The 27,733-nt window shown below is 38.1% G+C and overlaps 1 protein-coding gene across 11 annotated transcripts in view; it reads left to right on the top strand.

Annotated features, from left to right (window-relative positions):
• SYNE1 (spectrin repeat containing nuclear envelope protein 1) overlaps positions 1–27,733 on the top strand; it is a 472,738-nt gene that overhangs the window by 89,511 nt on the left and 355,494 nt on the right. For all 11 annotated transcript variants that reach the window (XM_047860298.1, XM_047860302.1, XM_047860305.1 and 8 more), the window contains exons 4-5: positions 15,951–16,046; positions 22,728–22,811. In XM_047860298.1, the coding sequence (XP_047716254.1) occupies positions 15,951–16,046; positions 22,728–22,811 (180 nt within the window). The remainder of the gene's footprint in view (positions 1–15,950; positions 16,047–22,727; positions 22,812–27,733) is intronic.

The raw sequence follows: 27,733 nt of genomic DNA, 5'->3' as shown, positions 1-27,733 counted from the left end.
GGAATGTTTGTGGATTTGAACTGGAATGGTAGGGGCACCTGGGTGGCTCAGTCACTTGAGCATTGGACTCTTGATTTCTGCTCTGGTAATGATCCTAAGGACCTGGGATTGAGCCCCACTTTGGGCTCTGTGCTGAATGTGGAGCTTGCTTAAGACTCTTTCTCTCTCTCTCTCTCTCTCTCTCTCTCTGTCCACCCCCCCCCCCATCTTCTGCCCCCTCCCCTTCTTGTGCTTTCTCTCTCATTTTCAAAAAAAAAATAAAAAATAAAAACAAACAAACAGGAACTGTAAACCATTTCATCCATTTGTAAAACAGGAACTGTAAACCATTTCCAATTTTTTGGAAATTGACCATTTCCAGAAATAGCTTTAATAATCAGTTGTGTCAGGTTTTAAGAGCTAGAATGTTGAATTGAGAAGTAGAAAAATCGATTCTTTTCTCCTAAGGTCATTCAATCTTTGGTACATTAGGACATGTCCAAAAGATTTTTCATGGAGATGCATTTGGGGAAGGTTTTTAATGGGAGAATTTTAATTTTGTTCTTGGCTGCTTTGCCCAGTTGCAAATTAACAAACTATTTCCTTCTAATTAAATAAAATGATAAACTCTTTTACTGATGGCATTCCATTCTATTGTAACAATTCTTTATAAATATTATGACAGCAGTGTGAAGAGAGAGGGTGCTTATAAGAGAGCAATATGTTTTCAAATAAATACTTTTCTGTTTTAATTTTTTTTTAAGTTTATTTATTTTTGACAGAGACAGAGTGCGAGCATGAGCTGGGGAGGTGCAGAGAGAGAGAGGGAGACACAGAATCCGAAGCAGGCTCCAGGCTCCAAGCTGTCAGCACAGAGCCTGACGTGGAGCTTGAACTCACCAACTGTGAGATCATGACCTGGGCTGAAGTCGGACGCTTAACCGACTGAGCCACCCAGGTGCCCCAAATAAATACTTTTCTTAAAACAAAAACCTTACCGAATCAGGGAAAAAAACCTCAAGAATCTTCTGTGTATATGTGTTTTATGCCATTGTTAGTACACAGATGTAGATTATTCAAACTTGTGGATATAATTATCAGTTCATTTTTTTTATGTTTGCTTTGTTTTCAAATGGAAGTCTTTATGCTTCTACAATTATGCAAAACATTGCAAATCAGAAATTGTCAATATAATGTAATGTAACATTAACAAAAATTAGTGGGTTGCATTTATTTTATATCCCTGATAATTCCTTTTGAGAATGGGGTTTCATCAGACATGGACTTTATAATTTTCTTCCTTTTCAGAAAGATACCAGACTCTTTCTTTCTCCTTTCAAAGAAAGTATTTGTTTTTTACTTTTTAAATTAGCAATTAGCAATCACTCCATATTGATTTTGAGTAATTTTTTTTTTTTAGTGTTTATTCATTTTTTGAGAAAGGGAGAGAGTGGGGGAGGGGTAGAGAGAGAGGGAGACACAAAATCCAAAACAGGCTCCAGGCTCTGAGCTGTCAGCACATAGCCCAACGTGGGGCTTGAACTCAGGATCTGTGAGATTGTCACCTGAGCCAAAGTCGGGCGCTTCACTGACTGAGCCACCTGGGCGCCCTGATTTTGAGCAATGTTTTTTTTTAAAGTTAAGTACTGATTTAGCTCTAGCATCTCATCACTCATTGCTAAAAATATTTCTAAGTTGCAGGCTACTATTTGTTGAACTTTTACCATGTGCCCGTCACTATGCCTTAGCAAATTTGTCTTTTATTTAGTCTTCACTACAAGAATCAAATATGAGTATTGTTTGCTACATCATACAGATCATAACCGAAGTTAAGAGTTAGTTAATAAATTCAAGGTCACATAAGTAGATGAAAAACCAGATTTCAACCGCACACCTCTGAAGTTTGGGCATTAACCGTTGTGTTGTGTACTCTCATGCTTCAATTGTTTATTTAGCTTTTTATGCAGAAGATACTTTTTAAGCACCTATCATACACCAGGGGTTGTGGGTAGAGTGGTGAACAGCCCAGTTGTACACGCCTTCCTGGAACTGATAGTGTCACAGAAGAAACAAACAATTACAGCAAAGCGTGTGTTGGTAAATGCTATGCAAGGGGAGGTGCCAGGGTCTCAGAGAGCACCTGGCAAGCGTAAGCAGTGACACAGGAAACCTGAAGGAAGGCATCAAAATAGGCTTTCAGAGACAGGAACATTTAAACTAGGGCCTGAGAAATGCCTTGGGATTGGATACGTGAAGGAACCAATGGTTTTAAAAGTTGAGAGGTGAGAAAGAGCATGGTCCAGTAAAGGAAATGGAAGAAGTTTAGAGTGCCTGAAAATATGGCTCCAGGAGTGGGTTGGCAACAGAGAAAACTAAGAATTGGTCAAAGGCCAGTCATTAAGAGAACTTGGACTGTGTTATGGGCAGTGGGAGACATTAAAGAATCTTAGCCAGGAAAATTAAATGATCGCTTTATCTCTAAACACCTCGGTCTCTCTCTCTCTCTCTCTCTCTCTCTCTCTCGCTCTCTCGCTCTCTCGCTCTTTCTCTCTCTGTCATAAATTAGAGCAGGAGCAAGTGACATTAGAGGTGGAGTAGGAGAAACGTAGACACATTGAAAGGTATGTAGAAGTAGACTCAGTAATTAATCAGAATCTTGGAGAAGAAAGAGTCAAGAATGACATGTAGATTTCTGATACGAGCAAATGATTAAGATCATTCACATACATAGAGAATACAACAGGCTTGGGGGAAAGCTAGTAGTCCAGTTTTAGACAGAGAAATTACTCAGTAGAGATAAACCCATTTGATTTGGCAGTTAGGAAGTCATTGGCCACCATGGGGAGTAGCCATGTTGTAACAGAAATCAGACTGGCAAATTGATGAGTAAATGAGAGGGAAGGATGTTAGGACACTGAATGTACATTACTTATTCGTGTGCTAGAGCATCAGCTAAAACAGAGCATGGGGTTTGGTAAGAGCTGTCTTAATAAGGGGTAATTTTAAGGTGTGTCTATTAAGGGTATGATCAAGAACTAACAGGGAGGAAGAGGCTGCAAAAGAAGGGAAAGAAAGTCATTTCAGAGATACAGGATCTCAAGGAGGCAAGGTGGGAGAGAAAATCAAGAGCACAGGTGGAACCTGTAGGTTTGTACCAGAGGAGAGTCATCTCTCCTTCTCTGAAACCAGGGTGGAAATAGGAAGGGTGAGTGTGGATGTGCCTAAATTTGGTATCAACACGGAGAGGAAGACAGAGTTGAGGTAGTCTTGAATTTGAGGAAATTCCTACCTAATGGCGGCCATGTTTTTTAGATCTAACACGGTAGTCTCCATTTTCGAGCAAAGAATTTATGTTGGGATAAATGTTTTAAAAATGACCATTAAAAAGATGTTAGCTCTTTCGCATTTTAAAATTTATCTTGGGGCATCTGGGTGGCTCAGTCGGTTGAACGTCCGACTTTGGCTCAGGTCATGATCTCATGGTTCGTGAGTTTGAGCTACATTGGGCTCACTACTGTCAGCACAGAGCTTGCTTTGGATCCTCTGTCTCCTCTCTCTCTGCCCCTCTCCTGCTCTCTCTCTCTCTTTGTGTCTATCAAAAATAAATAAAACATTAAAAATAATTAAAAAACTTACTTATCATAGCAAATTCCTGAACTTTATGCAAGATCTATAGGCTGTGGTCACTATACAGTGCCACCTTGGCCCCCGAAGGAAACAACTTAAAGATGTGTTTTTCAGAAAACTTTTACAGGAAATTAGATTATTTGTTTTCATTTTTAAGTTTATTTTTTGACAGAGAGTGGGGGAGGGGCAGAGAGAGGGAGAGAGAGAATCCTAGGCAGACCCTGTGCTGTCAGCACAGATACTGGGGCTCAAACCCACAAACTATGAGATCATGACCTGACCGGAAATCAAGAGTCAGACGCTTAACCAATTCAGCCACCCAAGTGTCCCAGGAAGTTAGGTTTTTAATTAGAAAAAGATAGTATAAGTAATCTTGACATTACCACTGGCTTCAAAATTCTGTAGTTTCACATTTTTTCTCATTTCATCAAATAGAATGGAATGCTCCATTTGTATTTCAATCTTCATGGTGTTTGTTGTAAATGAATATATGGTTTGATACTAAATCCTTTGGGAAAAACAAATAGGTCTCAAATAGTCATGGTTTAGTGTTCCTGTTTAGTGCATGTTTCAGTATGCAAGGAACAGCCCTTTCTCCATCTGCCAGACCTATGGGGTTATTAAGAATAAGCACTAAGCATTTTATTGTGTTTATTTTTTTAAGTTTATTTATTTATTTTGAGAGAGAGAGAGAAAGAGAGAGAGCAGGGAAAGAACAGACAGAGAGAGAGCGCAAATCAATCCCAAGCAGGCTCTGAAAGCTGTCAGTGCAGACCCTGACATGGGACTTGATCCCAAGAACCATGAGATCATGACCTGAGCCAAAATCAAGCGTTAGATATTTAACCGACCCAGGCACCCCAAGAGTAGACACTAAACATTTTAACTACTGCCTTTTGGATGACCTCAGGCATGGTATGAGCATTTCCCCACTTTTTAGAAGAACTTAAAAAAGAGTATCATAAAACATTATTTGGGTTCTGTATTCATTTGCAAAATTTACATAACAAAACGCCCCATACTGGGTGGCTTCAGGTGGGGAATTTCCTGTCTCGGTGTTCTCAAGGCTAGACAGCCATGCTCCCTCTGACACCCTGGAGAGAATCCGTCCCTGCGGCTTCCTAGCTTCTGGTGGTGTCTGAAGTATCTGAGGGTCCTTGGCTTGCAGTTGTATCAGTCCAGACCCTGCCTCTGGGTCTGTCTGGGTCTGTGTCCAGATTTCCCCTTCATATAAGGATACTGGTCATATTGGATAAGATCCCATCCTGATGACTTTATTCTAAGCTGATTACCTCTCCAAAGACCCTGTTTCCAAAGAAGATCACATTCGGAAGTACTGGGGTTTATAACTTCCACGTATCTTGGCGAGAAGGGGTGCGATTCAACCCATAATACATTCCAGTAAGAGCACATTTTGTCTTAAAATATCACATTAGATTCATAAACTCCTTGAAAAGGAACGCTTTTGACTTTCCATGTTTTCTTTTAATAGTCTATGCTAATGATGACTTTGACATCTTCAGAGTCCTAAAGTATCTCTTCTGTGGCTGCTAACTTCTTCAGCTGTCTTTCCATCAACGGTGTTAAAAGATAATATAGAAACACTTTCATAATTGCATTTTATCTCCGTCTGTTTCCTTATACATCCTTTAGTGGGACCATTAATTGAACTAAGATTAGGACAAAAAGAAGCAAAGAGGAAAAGGAAAATGCAATAATTCCCCCTCTAAAATAATTCTTTAAATTTTTTAAATGTTTGTTTACTTTTGACAGAGAGAGAGAGAGAGAGAGAGAGAGAGAGCGAGCGCGTGAGTATGAGCGGGGGAGGGCAGAGAGAGAGGGAGACACAGAATCCGAAGCAGGCTCCAGGCTCCAGGCTCTGAGCTGTCAGCACAGAGCCCGATGTGGGGCTCAAACTCACAAACTGTGAGATCGTGACCTAACCTGAAGTCAGACGCTTAACCAACTGAGCCACTCAGGCTCCCCTAAACTAATTCTTTAGTTGTTTTCTAAAACTACTTTAGTTTGATAATCCTAAGCATTTGTTATTTCCAAATATGTAACTAAAAGATTACAAAGGAAAATTGTCATTTCAAAATGAGTAGCCCTTTTAGAACTCCTGGGTGGCTCAGTGGGTTGAGCATGTGACTTCGGCTCAGGTCATGATCTCACAGTTGGTGAGTTCGAGCCCCACGTTGGGCTCTGTGCTGACAGCTCAGAGCCTGGAGCCTGCTTCGGATTCTGTGTCCCCCTTTCTCTCTTGCTTGTGCTCTGTCTCTCTTTCAAAATGAATAAACATTAAAAAAAAAAAAGAGCATCCTTTGTTAATTCATTGGTAATAACATAGATATAGATGTAGCAACTTCTATGCAAGTGAAGAAACATTTTGATAGTGTTTGTCAAAGCTCCTTCTCTTAGGAATACACTCTATTTATTCATACATTTATTCATTAAATATTTTAACATGGTGTTTACCTACTCGGCAGTGTTCTAGGTACCAAGAATGTAGCAGTGAACAAAACTGAAGAAAAAAATCCTCGCATCATGGTGCTTATATCCTGATGCGGGAGATGGATAGTCAAGAAGACAAAGAGGCTGTTATGTTGAAAATAGAGTGAAGAGGGGCACGGGTGCAAGGAGGGACGTACGTTAGGAGGCTGTAGAAGTCATCCAGGCAAGAGACTGGTGGCTTGGACCAAAGTAATAAGCAGCGAAGGTGGTGAGAAGTGGTTGGATTCTGGATGAGCTTTGAAAAGAAAGCCACGAAGATTTGTTGATGGAGCAGAGATGGTGTCTGAGCAAAGAAGAGTAAACGATGACCCCAACTCTGCACCGAATAAAACAAATAACTTGGGGAGCGTGATTCTTTTATGCTGTGTAGTAGAAAGAATTTGATTACACATGTAAATTGTTAAGGGCAGAGTTTTCCAAGCAGATTTAAAGTTGGGCTGAGAAGTAGTCATTACCTTTGGGATATGTATTTGGAAATAAATTAAGTAATTAAGGAAGTGGAAATGATTAGAACTATCTGTCAGAGGAAACAGAACAGAACGGGAGCTGTCTTCTCACCTTTGACAAGCAGAGGTGGAAAATAATCACCATAGTGTTTTTATGAAGGCGGTGAAAGAGGAACAGATTACACACAAAAGTTTTAAGTTACTTCACCTTGTTTCTGGAAATGTTGGAAACATCTAATTAGATTTTCCGAATAAGATGGCGAAACTTGTAGACATTAAATTAATTTGACGTGGCTACTGCCGGCGGTTATAATCATGGTTTGACTGCTCTGGTCCAAAGATACGGTGGCGGTTTTAGACATTTTAGTGTGGTTGGGCTCTTAGCCAATCTTTAGGGAGGTAACTCACTCCACATCTGCCGGTCAACCCCTCTTCCCTTCCCACTCTCCTCTCTGTTCCTGTTGTTTAACTTGCTGCTCCCACCCATCAGATGACCATCAGAGAATGTGAACACTATAGACTGGTCCTGGGATGGGATTTTTCCCCATATACTGTCTTGCAGCCTGTGACATCGTTCTTTCCTGAAATGTATGTAAACCAGAGATAGTGGTTTGTCTGGCTCTAGAAGTGACGGGTCATTCTCTATACAGAGACGTCAAGGGTGCACAGAGCACACCTTGCCAACCTCCCTTTGTCTTGAGACCTCTCTGCAGCCTGTGCAGAAGGCCATTTTCAGAGTATTTTAGGCCGTGATTTTGTGTTCTTTTCAGCAAGCCTGACATAGCACTCAGCAGTGTGTGTGTATCTCCATTGCAGTGGAGAGTAATCTGTGCCACGGGCTTTTACTTTAGGTATTTTTTAGTTATTGGTATCGGTGGGTATCCAGCAATCACAAATTTTAATTTTTTTAAATGTTTATTTATTTGTGAGAGGGAGAGAGAGACCGTATGAGTGGAGGAGGGGCAGAGAGAGAGAGAGGGAGACATAGAATCTGAAAAAGGTTCCAGGCTGTAAGCTGTCAGCACAGAACCTGACTCAGGCCTCGAACTCATGAACCGGGAGATCATGACCTGAGCCAAAGTTGGACGCTTAACCAACCGAGCCACCCAGGTGCCCCTCAAATTTTAAACCTTAGGATGTGTATTAGTACTTTAAAATAAAATGCTAGAGCTTTTGTGTGTGTCATAAAATGTTTTGAGAGCTCTTTCCCCAAGAGGAAAAGCGTTCAGTCAAAGAATGCCCAGTTGTTGTGAGATTAAAAGTCATGATGGTAAATTAGGACACGCGTTGGTGCTGGCATGAAACAGGAGATTTTACCCTTTTATTTGCTCAAAGCTAAATCTTTCATGCCATAAATCTCGTTGATCACTGTGTGATATTTGGGGCTAAGGCACTCTAAGATTCTAGCAGATGTGTAGATATCTGTTGATGAAATGATGATATGCTCGTAATGTTTTGAGGTAGATTTGTACTCTTCTCCATTCCTCAATGCAACCTAACACCCAGTGTTTCTTTCACCTTATTTGACGTGCATATGATTGTACATATGATTGTGCATATGATTGCAAACTTAAAAGTGGTAAAAATATTTTTAGTGTGTTACCATTTTTGTTATTTTTGGATATAGGCATACAGTTGTCCATGTAAAGTGGCTCTATCTATCATCTATCTATCTATCTATCTATCTATCAATCATCTATCATCTGTCTGTACGTTTAATGGTTTATCAACAACATTCAGCTGTGTCTGCCTTCTTCATTTACCGATATCAATTGGTCAAAAGGTTACAAAACATTTTTTACATCAAATACAATTAGGTTCCCCTGAAAATGCACACTCTCAACAATAAAGCATAGATATATTTTCGGTCACTTATGTGGATCTTATCATGGAGTACGAGTGGAAGGACACTGAACTGTAAATTGTTACAGTCAGAAAGTGTTTACAAAGTAATAGCAAAATAGACCCTCCTGTCAGTGTGCTTTATTTGAGTACGAGTGGAAGGACACTGAACTGTAAATTGTTACAGTCAGAAAGTGTTTACAAAGTAATAGCAAAATAGACCCTCCTGTCAGTGTGCTTTATTTTGTTGCAAGTAAATGAACTTGATTTAAAACTATTTAACCAAGAAGTGAAATCGATTGAAAGGGTACATTCTGACCAGGGAGGAAAGGTTAGCCCAGCAGGCGTGGGTTGCTCAAATTCTGTATATTCCAAATAAAGACCTGTCTTTGGGAATGGCCCTTGACTGGCTCTTGGGACATAAGCTCTGAGCACTTGGAATATTCTGCCTGAAAGGAGTATTTTGTATGCCCAGACCTTAGGCCTGCTGTACACTTTGATGAGATCAATTTATCATAACAATGTGTTTTATGGTGAACATGTACCTGGTTTTGCTGGGGAAACAGGGACAGGAGAAGGGCTGGATGGAATCTGAGTAGCTGAGGTCATTTATGAAAGCACTGTATGCCTCAGGGACAGGCATCAAATAAAAACCTGAGCACTGGGGCTCGAGCATGCTTTTTTGTTTGGCAGCACTTCACACATATCATCCCGTAGCATCCTGGGAAAAATTAGGCAACATCCCATAGCATCCTGGGAAAAATGAGGCATGTTCCTATGTACTTACACTGTGGGAGAACAGGTCACTCATCTCTGGAAAGTCCTATATCTTTTCTCCTGGACTCTGCTTCATGAGCCTTGTCCATTTGCTGATATTATCGTGTCCATTCACTGTAATAAATTGTGTCCATTCACTGTAATAAATTGTAACCATGAATATAATAGCTCTTTTGAGTCCTGTGGGCCCTTCTAGTGAGTCATAGAGCTGAGGATGGTCTTGAGGAACTTGACACACTGACTGACCCAATCTTCAGAAAGACAGAGGCAAGTGTTTCTTGGGCCTCAACAGCAGGAACCAATAACAATTGTATTTAGGTCATTGCCCGGTGACAACTTAACTCCGGCCATCTTCTGGATCCAAGCAGAGAAGGTGATGGGTGCAGCTCAGGTCAGTCATGTAACAAAAGACCGAGCATTAGCACAAACATGACCATTAGGGGATACGGTATGAATTAGGCCAACTTATTGTCTATGCCAATATGTGTTTATATACATAATGCTTCTGTTATTACTTTTTAGTCTTTCTTATATCCATTCACATTTAAAAGTGGTTTTCTGTTAATATTTTGCTTCTAGTAGAGTGGCAGGCACTTTGCTAATTAGTTAATACTTTTCATACTGATATTAAATAAAAATCACATTTATAGGTTTATGTATCATTCAGGAAATAGTTAAGTGAATACCTGCATTTTTATAGTGAACTTCCTATCTAACAGGTGGCTGAAATCTAATCATGTACTAGGGGTGTGATCTAGGCCCATGGTTGAACCTCTCAGATTCAGATTCCTTCTTTGAAAGAGGAGGTGATTTCCCATAGGTGGTGGTTATGAATATTCCATGAGATAGCATGTATAAGCCCTCAGCATAGTGCTTGACATATGGAGATGTTCAACAGTATATTATTCTTTCTTTCCTACCTTCTTTTTCCCCCTTCATTCATATTTAAACACCTACTGAATTAGAATGTATAATCTCTAAGCCACAGAATTGTAATATCTAGTAAATATTAGAATTCATGTATGTAATCTACAGTGTGACTACTTTGTCATACTTTGTGCATCAACATTTTTCATTTCATATATAAGATTTAAAAGATTTCTTAAATTTTTATTTCATGCCAAATAGTTATATGATACCTTTTTTTCATTAAAATTATTCTCTTATTCCTTTTCCTCCAAGTAATATCATTGTTTCTAGGGTCATAAAATAAACATGTGGTATAGCAAACATGGTCATCCTTTCATGAATAAAAATATGAAAATAGATGGTAGATAGGGCTTAAAAATGTGTTGATGCTTATAGACTAGTAAAGTGACACAAGATACACACACACACACACACACACACACACACACACACACACACACAATGTTAGAGAATAGGATATTTTCCCCAGATAGAGAACTGGTCAGTAAAAATTATGTCAAGGATACCCGTACTTTTACATTCCATAAAGATCAAGGATGAACTTTGAATCTTATTACATGTCTTTAAAGGAGCTGCTTAGCAAAATAAAGGAAGAGTAGAAGAAATAGAGAAAAAAAGTTCTGTGAAGTCTGTTTCAGTAATGAGTTAACTACCAAGGGTATTAGCCAGCCACAGAGGCATGTGTATCTTCCCAGCGTTTGTAGGGACTTTTAGACCAGACAGTCCTCTTAGAGCTGGAAGTTAAGGTTTAAACCTAGTTTGAAGAGAGCTGATAGAAGGGAGTAATCACAGAAGTGAGTTACCTCTTTCTCGTTTTTGTTCTCTCCCATCTTTATCTTTCTCTCCCCTCGACACACTTGGGAAGTTCCCTTCCTTGAACAACCTCAGATTCAGTATGAATATATTTTGGTTCCACTATAGAATATCTAAATGTGACAGACAAGGCCAAGGAGAATACAATTTTAAAAAATACTGCCCCCCAATAAAAGCTTATTACGGTTTTACCTTAATCATAATTTAAAAATGATAATTGTGGTCTTGAAAAGTGCTTGATAGATTTCTGCCTGGTGCTTAAAACTGAAAATAAGTGGGCAATCAGAACAAAACTAAATCATATTGATTTTTCATTAAGTCAGGCTCCAGTAAGTTACCTTCATTTCCAACTCTTTCTTTTGGCGGCCAGTACCGTGACCTGAATCCTGCAGAGTAATCAGATTGGTGCTATAACTATTTATACATGTGACAGGAGAAACATTTTAGCTGAAAGGTTTTTTTTTATTATTGTTATTAAAACACTGTCACAGAAAATAACTGTGATTTAGTGACAATGGTAAATGACTCCATTAGTTGGTCAGTTGCTATATGTAAATAATTCTTTGTGCAAAATGGGATAGGAAAACTTGTCCAATAATTGCTAGAACATTTTTATTCTGGTGTAATTTTTGATAAGCGTTTTTGTGGATTGTGCACAATATTTACGTTACATGCAATTGGATAGAACTTGTAGAAATAGATCATTCTCTAGTATTATTTTGCCAGCTCTTTTCAGTAAGGCTGGCCAGAAGTTTATTTTTCTCCCTCTTTTACTAGTTGAGGCATTAAGTAAAAAATTGATTACATAATGCGTGGCCCTATAATCAGTGTGTTGAAAATATGATACCTGTGCATTACAAATTAAATTTATATAAAACATCTTTTTATTTTTTTAATTAAAAAATTCTTAACGTTGGGGCACCTGGGTGGTTCAGTTGGTTGAACGTCCAACTTCGGCTCAGGTCATGATCTCATGGTTTGTGGTTTTGAGTCCCACATCGGGCTCTGTGCTGACTGCTTGCTCAGAGCCTGGAGGCTGCTTCGGATTCTGTGTCTCCTTCTCTCTCTGCCCCTCCCCTGCTCATGCTCTGTCTCACTCTGTCTCTCAAAAATAAACAAATGTAAAAAAATTAAAAAAAATTATTAACGTTTATTTTTGAGAGACACATTGAGAGAGACAGAGCATGAGCAGGGGAATGGAAGACAGAGAGGGAGGGAGACATAGAATGTGAAGCAGGGCCAGGCTCTGAGCTGTCAGCACAGAGTCTGAGTGGAGCTCAAACCCACAGAATGAGATCATGACCTGAGCCAAAGTCGGACGCTTAACCAACTGAGCCATCCAGGCGCCCCTGATATAAACATTTTTTAAACATTTTTATTTTGAGGAGAAATATTTTCTCCCAGTTTCTATTTAGACTGTTAATAGCCACCAGACTACATCTCTTTATTTTGTGTAGGAAGACATTGGAGGAAAAATTTCCAGAACAACTCATATTTCCTATAAAAAGAGAAATTCTGCACTACGATCTTATTTATGGGTATCTCTAAGAATCCCAAAGATATTTGCAAAGAAGCATCGCATATCCCTGTTGAGTGTTATTCACTCACGATTTACATGTTTACTGCTGACTAGTGCTAAGCACTTTGCCTGGTATTAGGTATACAAAGATACATCCAACTTCTTCCTTATCTTCAAGAAGACCCACTGTCTGAGTTCCTAAGGACACAGATTTGTAAATAACTAACTGTAATGCAACACGATCATCCTAACCTAAACAATGTACTTGGGGCCAAAGAAGTACTTAATTCCCGTCGGAAGACTGAAAAAGATTAAGTATAAGTAAGTATGGAAATTGAGCAGGAATTTGCTAAATGGAGAAAGAGAAAAGTGACAATATTCTGAGTATCTACTCTTGAAATAAAAACCATCTACCATTCTTTATCATGCACAGACTGGAAACTTCATTCATTCCTTCAATAAATATTTAACACGTGCCTACTCTGAACAAAACATGGAGACACAAGATACTTCTGTGTCTCTGTTGTGTTGCAGTCTGATTGCCTAGAAAGCGAAGAATATTTTCTTTACCCATTATATATGTACCACATTTTAAGAGCCATTAATATGGGCATAGGACCTACAAAGATATTTTTTTAGAAAAGTACATTTATTCATTCATTCAGGCAGTCATTCAGCCAACAATACGAACATTGAGTGCCTGTCATGTACTCAACAATGTTCAGAAGAGAACATTTACCTGGAAGGAAGGCTTCAAGAGTCCTATCTATCTGGACAAAATTTTGTAAAGAACAGAGGAGACAGGATTGAGCTTGGCGAGTGGCCACAGTCAGAAAGAAAGGCGGGAGAGAAGGAAAAGAGGCTTGTGCACCAGGCGGGCTGATCAAGGAGGTTTGGGGAAGAAAGATCAAGGAGAGTTTGGTACCAGCAGTCGACGCAGAGAGGCCGATGGGCTGAGTTGTTCAGTGGTCACTGCTTACCTGAAGATTACATCCAGGAGCATGTGTAGGAGCAACCAGACGGGAGAGGAAGCATGAGGGACACCAGCGGAGATGCAAGAAGAGAAACATGAGAGACAGAAGTGGGGTCAAGAAAAAATGTCCTTCAAAGTGGCAGAGACGAGTTTGCGTGTAAAGGTAGAATGGATGGATGGATGCGATTTTTTGGATGTGTCAAATCTCTTGGAATTTTTATTATTTCAAGAAAATTCCCTGCTTTGTTTCATTTCCTTTATATATTTTCAGGATAACAATCTAAGAAAAACTTCATTTGCATTTGCTTACTGAATATATCACATATTTATTAACTTTCTCTCATTGTTACACTGTATTTACATGATTAGGATACAAATGCAGGCGCCTGGGTGGCTCAGTTGGTTAAGCATCCAACTTTGGCTCAGGTCATGATCTTGCGGTTCGTGGGTTCAAGCCCTGCGTCAGGCTCTATGCTGACAGCTCAGAGCCTGGAGCCTGCTTCAGATTCTGTGTCTCCCTCTCTCTCTGCCCCTCGCTCGTTCAAGCTCTCTCTCTCTCTCTCTCTCTCTATTAAAAATAAATAAGGATTTAAAAAATTTTAAAAAGGATACAAATGGACATTATGAATGATAAATAGGCCTTATTTAATGATATACATATATATATATATATAGCTAATACAATAATTTTGATTCTTATCATACTGATTAGTTTTCAGTGTAGCTCACTTTATTCTGAATAATTTTATTTATATGCTTATAATATCAAATCATTATTACATTTTTCCTATATGAATTATAAGCAGTGTAAATAGTGGAATTTAAAGGAGAAAGCCTGAAAATGAAAACCTGTTATTTTTGAATGTGTATTTCACAGAATAAGAACAAAATGTATTCAGCTGTTCATTTTGTAAAGAGAGAAAATGCATTTAAAATTAGAATTGTGCCATTCAGAGGCTGTAATTCATGCAGTCATAGGAGAAATAGGAATGCTCCATATCAGTGGGTAAAGAAAAAAAGTCTCATTTCAATAAAATGTTTGGTGATTAAGTATCTGTAAATAGAACTTTTTCTTTTTTAGAAAGAAAGACAATTAAAAGTCAGGAATATGGCATTAGGCTTTTCACTTGGTTCAGTGAGAAGCAGAAAGCTGTAGAGCTTGAACCCAGGTGATAAATGGAAAATTCTTATTCTGTAGAATTCTGGGGACACCTGACCTCCACTGGCATCAGCACTTCTCTGCTTTTGTCTGAGCCAAGATAGACCTTAATTAAAAGTTTGACCGGGGCACCTGGGTGGCTCGGTTGGTTGAGTGTCCAACTTTGGCTCAGGTCATGATCTCATGGTTGGTGAGTTCAATCCCCACGTCAGGCTCTGTGCTGACAGGTCGGAGCCTGGAGCCTGCTTCGGATTCTGTGTCTCCCTCTCTCTCTGCCCCTCCCCCACTCATGCTCTGTCTCTCTCTCTCTCTCTTTCAAAAATAAATAAACATTAAAAAAAATTTTTTTAAAGTTTGATGAACCCCAGTCATTGGGCATTTCAATGACCTTTATAAAAAATAAAAGACCCTCCATGAATTGAAAATGGGCTTTGACTTACTTTTCCAGCAGTGGTGGATCTGCACTGATAAGCCTGTGATCTGTGCCCATGATCCTCTGGGTTCAGTGACGCATCGTGAGAGAAGCTGTGCTACATTTGTCAGGTGGAGACACAGAACGTGGCCAGCTAACCCACTGGAGACTAAATCTGCAACCTTGCTTGTGCTCACGGTGCTCCAGCAGCTGGCCACTGACCTAAGGCTATTAGTGTGGCTAGAATGGGCCTCGGAAGTGTTGGGCTTGGGAAAGCCCGGGTTCCGTGCTCACCCACAGTGAAGTGTGGAGGTTGGTCCAGTGTCTCTGTCCATCTCCTCTTCCCTGCTTAGGTCCTGTGTTAATGTCTCGCTTATCTTTTATGTTGATAGTGACTTCTTTTCCTTTCCTTATTCCCTACCATTTGAGTCTTAAAAATTCCTTTCTAGAAAGAAGCTGGTATGTATATGAAAGTCCAAACATGAAGTCTCCTCAGGTTTTCAGGGCAGATGGGTGGCCCCGTCCGTTAAGAGTGGGATTCTTCGGCTGAGGTCATGATCTCATGGCTGGTGAGATTGGTTGGTGAGATCGAGCTCCAAATGGGGCTCTGCTCCAAATGCGGAGCCTGCTTGGGATTCTATCTCTGTCTCTGTCTCTGTCTCTCTGTCTCTCTCTCTCTCTGTCTCTCTCTCTCTCTCTCTCTCTCTGTCCTACCCCCCTGCCCCGTCTTTTATTCCTCTCAAAGTAAATAAACATTCAAAAAAGTCTCCTGAGGTTTTTGAGTATGTTTATTTCCAAAAGGTTGTTTTTCTCCTTATAATTGGTCATTGCCACTCATATCCAAAATAAAGAATTTAGGGTATTTAGAAACTGTTCCTCCAGATTTCACCATAATGAGTAGCAAAGGTATGTCAGAGAGAGAAGATGCACTTTTTGCATTTATTCATTTTTTTATCTTCTAGCGGAAACCCCCACTGGTGGTAGATGATCTTTTTGAAGACATGAAAGATGGCGTTAAGCTGCTTGCTCTTCTGGAGGTCCTGTCCGGGCAGAAACTGGTAAGGATTTTTCCTGTGACCAGATTGTCAAACTGTTCCCTTTTGGGATTCGGAGGTTGTGGGGTTGGGAGTGTAAAAGGTGATGTCCTATAAAAGTGGGTAACACACTGGGAATACTAGTGTGTTAGTGTTCCACAACCCCCGAATATATCAGTCACTTCCGGGAGCAGGGAACACCTTTCTAGTTCCCACACACATTTAGTGGATTTAAAACTCTATATGTAGTAGTAGCAACCTTAGAAGGAAGAGTAAAGAACTTCATCAGTTATCTATCATGCTTAACTACTGCATCTTATGCAATATCTATCCAGGAAAATTACTTGCAGATTAACATTGACCTCACTTACAGAGTTTGCTTTCCGTTTGGAAAGGAATGTTGGTCCATAACTGTGTATTATTTATATACTTGTTTGTCGAAAATTAAGTTTGAGATCAGCATGACATTTTTCATACACTTGTGGACAGCCTCCATCATCAGTCATGTGTCACAGGAACGGCACCTTCAGAATCATTTGCTTTTTTTTTGTGCAGTGGAACCAGCAAAGTGAAAAACACATTGATAGTGAGCTACAGAATATACTTTTCTATGTTACTTAATAATAAAGTATAGACAGTCCCCAACTTACAGTGGTTTGACTTAATGACTTTTTGACTTTACAATGTTGTGAAAGTAATATGCATTCACTAAAAACCATACTTGCAATTTTGAATTTGGATCTTTTCCTGCGCTAACAATGCACAGGATGGTCCTCTTGTGATGCTGGGCAGGGGCAAGGAGGCACCACTCCCAGTGAGCCATGCGGTCATGAGGGTAAAGAACTGGTACACTTAACAACCATTCTATACCCACATAGCCATTCTATTTTTCACTTTCAGTACAGTACTGAATAAATTACATGAAATATTAAACACTCCATTATAAGATTGGCTTTGAGTTAGAGAATTTTGCCCAACTGCAGGCTAATGTCAGTGATCTGAGCACGTTTAAGGTGAGCTAGGCCAAGCTGTGATGTTCAGTAGTGTAGGTGTATTAAATGCAATTTTGATTTGCAGTTTTTCCAACTTATAATGAGTTTATTGGGATATAACCCCATTGTTAGTTGAGAAAGATCTGCATTTTTTTTCTGGCTTACGTTTTGTTATTTGAAAGTAGTAGAGAGGTAAGTAGTATGTGCAAAGATAAACTACTTATAAATGATGTTTATCATAATTACGAAAAGATACTCAGGAAATTACCTTCAAAATGTCGTATGACGTGCTAGAACACAGTGTCCTAAATTGGGAGCACTTATTTGTTCTTTGTCTATTGCTTCTTGACAACAGCTACACAGCCATGAAACTTGGATAAGTGAGTTTTTAAATGTGTATTTGCCTAAACATAAATTTCCAGTTAATTTTGTGTGGAATCCTCAAAATAGGGTGGTTTGTTGAAAAACTACAAACTGATAATGATTTTGTGTAAATCATCTCTCTAACTTGATTCATATGGTAGCGGATGCTTCTGGTGCTCTTGTGCTGTCTCAGCTCACCTCCAGCTTCAAATGACTTCACACAGTGGGGGACATTGCCTACACCCTCTAGTAGCATCTTGCCTCAAACACTGGTGGCTTGCCTCCAGGTTTCCACCCTCATAGCTTTGATCAAAAGCACAAGTTGCTTAAAGCAGCCTTGAAGTGTAGAAGAGTTAATGGTCCCGAAGGTCCTTCAACCAATGGAGATGGGAGTCCATGAATAAATGCTGCAGTCTGGCATTGGGAAGGCAGACAATTCTGTGACGTATTTACACATGTCTCATGGAGTGCTTGAGTCCCCAGTAGGATTGAGGCCCAGTTGCTCACAGTGGAAACCCTCAATAGCATTTTTCTTCTTCCCTGTCTCACACTCCATGCACCCCCCTCACTCTTGCTACCTGGGATCACCTCCACAGTAAACTACATGCATCCAAGTCCTGTCTCAGGTTCTACTTTGGGGGAAATCAAACAAAACATATATGAAAAGCCAATTTGAAATATGCATGAGCTAAATAAACTAGATTAGCATTCAGATGTCCAGTCAAATCATTGACTTGAGATATATACTCCCTTGATTGCCAGATATAATTGGGCAACTTTTTATTTCCTCCTGAATTAAGCTGTTTACTAAAAGGTTAAAGGAATCTTCATCCCAATTCAGTTGGGTATTCAGGAGGTATATCATTCTGTGTCAATATAATTTTGCCAGTATACTTGACCAACAGGGTACAGAAAGCTTGATGGGCATTTAATTGCCAAGCTAAATGACTCTAGAAAAAGTATATATTTTGACATAAGAGTCCTATTTCTGTTTAAGTACCCTACTCATTCAGACATAAATTATAAGACCTTGAAGCTAGAAGAGATTTCAAAAAGAATCCCAGCTTTCTCACTTAGCAGAGAAGAACTGAGACATACAAGGTAGTTTCCAGTTTAACCTTTATTATTTACTTGTATTGAGCCCTCCAAGATTCTGAATTATGTAAAATGAAATTGCTCTTAGATTATAAATAATCCTTGGAAATGGTTATTTAAATTTTGTATATGTATACATTATAATTCAGGACCACATTACAATGAAAAGCATGAATTAAAAAGGAATGAGTATCCCAGGAATTCTTGTAGAGCTTTCAAAGGGAGAATGTGGATAAGAGCATTTCCATCAAGAGTTCTAACACTATTCAGAAATCCTAAAATATCTCATAGGTAGAACTCTATTAACAACACTGTGCCTAACATCAGAGTTCACATAGCCTGGGACTCTGACTCTGACCATGATCATCAGGGAAATGTGGCCAAATGGCTTAGTATCCCTGCCTTGTCTGCATCTCAGGGTGAGAGTGGAATCACAGTATCTAGTCTCCTTGAATAACCTATTATGACTCTCTTGAGAAAACTATGATTTTATTTAAGGACTTAGAGTATCTTTAACTTTTAAATTACTGTTCTTAGATTTCTCTACATTCTTTGATTATTTGTGGAACATTTTCTCTTTAAATGTATCAGTGACTATGTATCTGTAATCACACATAAATATAGGAACACTAAATTTAATTTCACACTTAGGATTTTTTTTAAGAATGTGAGGAATTGCCGTTGAAAAATTGGAAATAATAGAAGCAGCATGAAGAGTTTAAGGACTGCCAAGAAACTTATTTCTTATCCATTTTGTTAACTCTCTTTTTTTAAACTCTTTAATACTTTGCATTCAGGAGAAGCCTAATAATTCACTTAAAAGTGCACAATAAAAGAAAACAAAACACTAAGTCAAAACATACACAACCCCATGCTCATTGCAGCATGATTTACAATAGTCAATATATGGAAATTACTTGAGTGTCTATCAATGGATGAATGGATAAAGAAGATGTGAGATATATGGAATACTATGCAGCCATGAAAAACGAACTCTTGTCATTTGCAATGACATGGATAGACGTTAAGGATATTATACTAAATGAGATAAGACAGAAGAAGACAAAGATTCTATGGTTTTATTTATTTGTAGATTCTAAAAATAAAACAAATAACAAAACAAAACTCAGAGATATGAAGAACAGATTGGCAGTTGCCAGAAGGGAGGGGAGTTGGAGTTGGCCAAATGGGTGAAGGGGGTCAAGAGGTACAAACTTCTATTTATAGAATAAATAAGTCATGGAGGTGTACTGTACAGCATGGTGACTGTAGTTGCTAATATTTTATTATATATTTAAAAGTTGCTAAGAGAATAGATCTTGGAAGTTGTCATCATAAAAAAATTCCATGTATGGTAACTAGACTTATTGTGCTGGTCATTTTGCAAAGTATACAAATACTGAATCATTAATCTGTATACCTGAAGCTAATATAGTGTCATATGTTATTATGCTTAAGTAAAGTATTTAAAAAGAAAATAGATCTGTAAAAAAAAAGTGTCCAGTGGGCACTCTTAGGAAATCTGGAGCATCAAAGAGCCCTGAATGTTCACCAGGTGACTTTATTAGCCATAGATCGTATATTTAGAATAGAACTCAAGTCCGCAACTGGGCTTGGCATTATCCACTGAATATCCATCCAGCTAATGTTTCTGGAGTTCTATTATGGATAAGACACTACCTTCTACCCTCTAAGGAAAACAAAGATGAATGAGATATGGCCAGTGCCTTTTATGAGTTTGAGGCCTACTATGATCACGATATTAGGGCAGATTAAATTGTGTAAAAATAGATGCCAACTGGAGAGGGACAATACAATAGATATTTATATCTTGCTCATTTTGCTAGGGGACATCCAACAAGAAAAGTAGACACATGGTGTTTGCTCCACCAGATATCAAGTCTTAGAGTAAAGTTACATAACTTCAGATAGTGTGGTATTGGTACAGGGATGGACATACTGACAAATGCAAGAGTCCAGAAACGGACCAAGGCATTGCTGCATTTGATGGTATTAAAATTAAAAATGTTTTAAAATAAAAACCTTTATTTTAAAATAAAAACCTTTAAAGAAAGTGACAAAAGAAGTTAAAAATGGGTAGAATATATTCACCATACATGTAGTAAAAAGATTAAGAAACGATTATGACAAGAATATATAAAGTACGTCTTCAAAATAGAAACAGTACAAACTACAGGGAAACCTGAGTGAGAGATGTGAAAGGGCATTTTACAAAAGAAACATTGTCAAAGAACAGAGGAAGAGAAGTTCTATCATTGTTGATCAGGAAATGCAAATGAAGACCACAGTGAAAGACCATGTTACATACATTTAACTGAAAGAATTTTTTTTTCAATATCTGTCAAAATGAAGCGTTAGACAAGATATGCACCCATAGGATTATTCTTATTGTTGACAAGAATGGAAAGAAGCGCAAACGCTTTGGAAAAGTTTGGCATTACTTCAGAAGTTCAAAGTCGCATTCCCTCTGACCCAGCAATTTCACTCTTAGGTTTACAACCAAGAAAAACTCTATACTTGTACCAAAGATGGGGTATACAAAAATGATCTATCAGCGCAGGTCACAATAGAAATAATCTGGAAATAACCAAGATTCACATCAAAAGGAGTGCAGAAAAGATGGCCAAGAGCTGTCAAAGTGAATGAAATACAGTGACAGCAACAACATGGATGAGTCTTAGAAATATAATATTATGTGGGAAAGTGAGCCTCAAAAGATTAATACGATGATCCCTTTATATAAAGTTAAAAACTAAAATAGATACTCTTTTCATGAATGCATGTAAAGGAAATGAATCTATATAAGAAGGAAAACATTGAACTGGATTTTATGATAGTTGTCTTGGGTATAGGAAGGCAGGAGGATACAATGGACGGTGGTGGTGGTCGTATTAGGGGAATGGCTTTCATACTTCATTTCCAGGCCCTGGCTTTGTCTTAGTTGGTAGGCTAATAGGTGCTTTTTGCATTACAGAAGATAACTCATTAAATGACCAAGTGGGCCATGCATGGACCAAATGTGAGACCATTATGCACGACAAGGGTTCCCAAATAAAGGACAAATAAAAAGTAAAAAAAAAAATTACATTTTCTATTTAAATATTTGTTTAAAATCATATCATAAAAACCATTACCGGGGCACTTGGGTGTCTCAGTCGATTGAGCGTCCGACTTCCGCTCAGGTCATGATCTTGTGGTCTGTGAGTTCAAGCCCCGCGTCGAGCTCTGTGCTGATAGCTCAGAGTCTGGAGCCTGCTTTAGATTCTGTCTCTCTCTCTCTCTCTCTCTGCCTCTTCCCCACTCATGCTCTGTCTCTCTCTCTCTCTCTGTCAAAAATAAATAAACATTAAATTTTTTTTAAACCATTACCTGATACACTATTAATTGGAATTTAAAAGATAGGCAGTTTTTTGAGTTTTAATGAGAGATTATGTAGAGTTTTGGTGTCATAGAGAAGGGACCAGGTTACCAGCTATGCAACCATGGAGAAATTACTTCACCACAGTTATCCATTTATTTCCTGCAAATGTAAAAGGCTAATTACATCTACTTAGTTGAAATTACTTTGAGTTTTAAAATTAACATTGAGGCACATAGAAAGCACATAATGCATTTCGGTAGTGCAAACACAGGTAAGTTAGAGTATCCTTGTACCAGACATGCTCGCATGTGAATACCATTTTCATTGTTGCAATCCTACTTTTTAACCTTGGCCCATGCGTGCCATGTATTTTGGTCATTCAAACCAAGAAATGTTACTAATACTCTCAATAATCTTTCATGTTAGTATGACTGCAAAAGGAAATGGTGTGTGACCAAGAGCACTTTTTTTTTAAGAGCTCTTTTTTTTTAAGGAGTTTTGAGTTTACAACAAAATTGGAGGAAAGTACAGATTTCCCATATATCTCCTGCTCCCACACAGGCACCAAGAGCACTTTTCATATAAATGTTTCCTAACTTATAGGAGTGATAGTCTCAGTAGGCAACATGGGAGTCTTGTGAATTTCTGCTCTTGGCATACAGAGATGTGAAAGGGAAGTGTATCAACTACACTTCCAAGCACTCCAAGCACTGTGGGGTAATGCTCCTTTGTGTATCTATTAACCTTATAGAAGTTGAATAATGTTGTTCTTGAATATTCTTCAAGTATACTTTTAATCCATTTACATAGATTTTATAATTACCTTTTTTATTGTGTGCATTTTTATTTATTCCTGTTCTTTCCTGTTTATAGCCTTGTGAACAAGGACGCCGTATGAAGCGAATCCATGCTGTGGCTAATATTGGCACAGCACTGAAGTTCCTTGAAGGAAGGAAGGTAAGAGAGAGACAAAACACTTAAAGAAGAGGTGTGGGCATACTGATGTTTTTCAACATTGGCTGTGCGGTAAAAGCATTACATGTAAATTATACAGCTAGAGATGCAGTATTATTGTAACATAAGTTTAGATTTACAACAAAGTGGCAAAAAATGGCACAGAGATTTCATGTCTGTACTTCAGCCAGCTTTCTCTACTGTGAAGAACTTTTATACATACTGCATATGTGTATATATAGGACAATTATTAAAAATAGAATTTTAAATTGGTGTGATACTACTAATTAAAGCATAGACATTAGGCTAATTTCATCAATTTTTTTTTTCCCACTGATGTCTTACTTCTATTCAGGATCCGATCCAGTGATACAGTTAGCATATAACTGCTGTGACTCTTGGTCTCTTCCACTCTATGACATTGTCTTTCCTTGTCCTTCATGATCTTAACAATAAGTCCTGGTCAGTTATTTTGTAGAAGGTCTCTCATTTTGGATTTGTTTGATGTTTTCTCAAGATTAGATTGAGGTTATACATTTTTGGCAAGAATTCCAAGGATGTGATATTGTACTCTTCTCAGTTCATCATGTTATGGATATAGGATTGTGATAGGTCTTATGGCTGTTGATGTTACTCTCCTTCACTTGGGTAAGGCTGTTTGCTATGTTTTTTATGATAAAGTTACTATTCTTCCTTTGTAACTGAAAAATAATAGGGGAGATCATGGAGATTATGCTAATATTCTACTTCTCGAACTTTGCTCACTGATTTTAGCATTGATTGCCTTCAGTAATTATTTCTTTGATGTTTGTCTAATTGTGATTAGACAATCCTTTCACATGTGTTAACTGGAATTGTTTTGTAAGAAAAGGCTGTCCTTTCTCCCTGCCCCCTATTTATTTTATTCAGTTATTTACTTTGGCATGAGTTTATTTTATTTAATAGGTACAATCCCGTGCTGTGATTATTAGTTATTATTTTAATTTTTGTTTTTTTATTTATTTTTTTATAATTTGTTTATTTTTTAAATTTACATCTAAGTTAGTTAGCATATACTGCAACAATGATCTCAGGAGTAGATTCCTTAATGCCCCTTACCCATTTAGCCCATCACCCCTCCCACAACTCCTCCAGCAACCCTCTGTTTGTTCTCTATATTTGTGAGTCTCTTATGTTTTGTCCCCCTCCCTGTTTTTATCTTACTTTTGCTTCCCTCTCTTATGTTCATCTGATTTGTATCTTAAAGTCCTCATATGAGTGAAGTCATATGATATTTGTCTTTCTCTGACTAATTTCACTTAGTATAATACCCTCTAGTTCCGCATAGTTGCAAATGGCAAGATTTCATTCTTTCTGATTGCCGAGTAATACTCCATTGTATATACATACCACATCTTCTTTACCCATTCATCCATCGATGGACATTTGGGCTCTTTCTATACTTTGGTTATTGTCTATAGTGCTGCTAAAAACATTGGAGTGCATGTGCCCCTTCAAAACAACACACCTGCATCCCTTGGATAAATACCTAGTAGTGCAATTGCTGGGTCATAGGGTAGCTCTATTTTTAGTTTTTGGAGGAACCTCCATACCGTTTTCCAGAGTGGCTGCACCAGTTTGCATCCCCACCAGCAGTGCAAAAGAGATCCTCTTTCTCCGCATCCTCGCCAACATCTGTCGTTGCCTGAGTTGTTAATGTGAGCCATTCTGACAGGTGTGAGGTGGTATCTCATTGTGGTTTTGATTTGTATTTCCCTGATGATGAGTGATGTTGAGCATTTTTTCATGTGTCGGTTGGCCATCTGGGTGTCTTCTTTGGAGAAGTGTCTATTCATGTCTTTTGCCCATTTCTTCACTATATTATTTGCTTTGGGATGTTGAGTTTTATAAGTTCTTTATAGATTTTTGGATACTAACCCTTTATCTGATATGTTATTTGCAAATACCTTCTCCCATTCTGTCGGTTGCGTTTTAGTTTTGCTGATTGTTTTCTTCGCTGTGCAGCAGCTTTTTATTTTGATGAGGTCCCAATAATTCACTTTTGCTTTTCTTTCCCTTACCTCCTGAGAGATGTTGAGTAAGAAGCTGCTGTGGCCAAGGTCAAAGAGGTTTTTGCCTGCTTTCTCCTCGAGGATTCTGATGTCTTCCTGTCTTACATTTAGGTCTTTCATCCATTTTGAGTTTATTTTTGTGTATCATGTAAGTAAGTGGTCCAGGTTCATTTTTCTGCATGCCACTGTCCAGTTTTCCCAGCACCATTTGCTGGAGAGACTGTCTAAAGACAGTCCATTGGACTGTTCCATTGGATATTCTTTGGAATAATTCCATTGGATATTCTTTTCTGTTTTGTCAAAGATTAGTTGGCCATACATTTGTGGGTCCATTTCTGGGCTCTCTTTTCTGTTTCCTTGATCTGAGTGTCTGTTTTTGTGCCAGTACCATACTCTCTTGATGATTACAGCTTTGTAATACAGCTTGAAGTCCAGGATTGTTATGCCTTCATCTTTGGTTTTATTTTTCAAGATTGCTTTGGCTATTCAGGGTCTTTTCTGATTCCATTCAAATTTTAAGATTGTTTGTTTTAGCTCTGTGAAGAATGCTCATGTTATTTTGGTAGGGATTGCATTGAATATGTAAATTGCTTTAGGACGTATTGACATTTTAACAATATTTGTTCTTCCTATCCAGGAATATGGAATATTTTTCCATTTTTTGTGTCTTCTTCAATTTCTTTTATAAGCTTTTTACAGTTTTCAGTGTATAGATTTTTCATCTCTTTGGTTTGATTTATTCCTAGGTATTTTATGGTTTTTGGTGCAATTGTAAATGGGATCGATTCCTTGATTTCTCTTTCTGTTGCTTCATTATTGGTGTATAGGAATGCAACCGATTTCTGTGCATTGATTTTATGTACTGTGATTTTGCTGAATTCATGGGTCAGTTCTAGCATTTTTTTGGTGGAATCTTTTGGGTTTTCCATAGAGGATATCATGTCATCTGCGAAGAGTGAAAGTTTGACCTCCTCCTGGCTGATTTGAATACCCTTTTTTTTTTGTGGATGCCTGCTATTCTTTTGGGTTGTCTGATTGCTGAGGCTAAGATTTCCAATACTATGTTGAATAACAGTGGCAAGAGTGGATATCCCTGTCTTATTCCTGACCTTAGGGGGAAAGCTCTCATTTTTTTCCCATTGAGGATGATATTAGAGGTGGGTCTTTCATATATGGCTTTTATGATCTCGAGGTATGATCCTTCTATTCCTACTTTCTTGAGGGTTTTTATCAACAAAGGATGCTGTATTTTGTCAAATGCTTTCTCTGCATTTATTGAGATCATATGGTTCTTGTCCTTTCTTTTATTGATGTGATGAATCACATTGATTATTCTGCGGATATTGAACCAGCCTTGCATCCTAGGTATAAATCTCACTTGGTCGTAGTGAATAATTTTTTTAATGTATTGTTGGATCTAGTTGACTAGTATCTTGTTGAGGACTTTTTCGTCCATGTTCATCAGGGAAATTGGTCTGTCTCCTTTTTAGTGGGTCTTTGGTTTTGGAATCAAGGTAATGCTGGCTTCCTAGAAAGAGTTTGGAAGTTTTCCTTCCATTTCTATTTTTTGGAACAGCTACAAGAGAATAGGTGTTAACTCTTTTTTAAATGTTTGGTGGAATTCCCCTGGAAAACCATCTGGCCCTGGACTCTTGGTTTTTGGGAGATTTTTGATTACTAATTCAATTTCTTCACTGATTATGGGTCTGTTAAAATTTTCTATTTCTTTCTGTTTCAGTTTTGGTAGTTTATATGTTTCTAGGAATTTGTCCATTTCTTCCAGATTGCCCATTTTATTGGTGTATAATTGCTCATAATATTCTCTTATTATTGTTTGTATTTATGTTGTGTTGGTTGTGATCTCTCCTCTTTCACTCTCGATTTTCTTTATTTGGGTCCTTTCCTTTTTCTTCTTGATCAAACTGGCTAGGGGTTTATCAATTTTGTTAATTCTTTCAAAGAACCAGCTCCTGGTTTCATTGATCTGTTCTACTGTTTTTTTTTGTTTGTTTTTTTGTTTTTTGTTTTTTGTTTTTTGGTTTCAATAGCATTGATTTCTGATCTGGTCTTTATTATTTCCTGTCTTCTGCTGGTTTGGGGTTTTATTTGTTGTTGTTTTTCCAGCTCTTTAAGGTGTCAGTTTAGGTTGTGTATCTGAGACCTTTCTTCCTTCTTTAGGAAGGCCTGGATTGCTATTTACTTCCCTCTTATGAAAGCCTTTGCTGTGTCCCAGAGGTTTTGGGCTGTGGTGTTATCATTTTCATTGGCTTCCATGTACTTTTTAATTTCCTCTTTAACTTCTTGGTTAGCCCATTCATTCTTCAGTAGTGTAGTCTTTGGTCTCCAAATATATGTTACCTTTCCACATTTTTTCTTGTGGTTGATTTTTAGTTTCATAGAGTTGTGGTCTGAAAATATGCACGGTATGGTCTTGATCTTTTTGTACTTGTTGAGGGCTGGTTGTGTCCCAGTATGTGATCTATTCTGAAGAACGTTCCATGTACACTGGAGAAGAATGTGTATTCCACTGGTTTAGTATCAAATATTCTGAATATATCTGTTAAATTCATCCAGTCCAGTGTGTCATTCAAAGCCATAGTTTCCTTGTTGATTTTCTGTTTAGATGATCTGTCCATTGTTGTAAGTGGGGTGTTGAAGTCCCCTACTATTATGGTATTATAATCAGTGAGTTTCTTTATGTTTGTGATTAATTGACGTATGTATTTGGATATTCTCATATTTGGAGCATAAATGTTTACAATTTTTAGGTCTTCTTGGTGGATAAACCCATTAATTATGATATAATGCCTTTCTTCATCTCTTGTTACAGTTTTTATTTTAAAGTCTAAATTGTCTGATATAAGTATGGTTACT

The sequence above is a fragment of the Prionailurus viverrinus genome, chromosome B2 (assembly GCF_022837055.1).
Source record: "Prionailurus viverrinus isolate Anna chromosome B2, UM_Priviv_1.0, whole genome shotgun sequence".
In the NCBI taxonomy this organism is placed as follows: Eukaryota; Metazoa; Chordata; class Mammalia; order Carnivora; family Felidae; genus Prionailurus; species Prionailurus viverrinus.
This window is presented reverse-complemented; position numbering and strand designations above follow the sequence as displayed.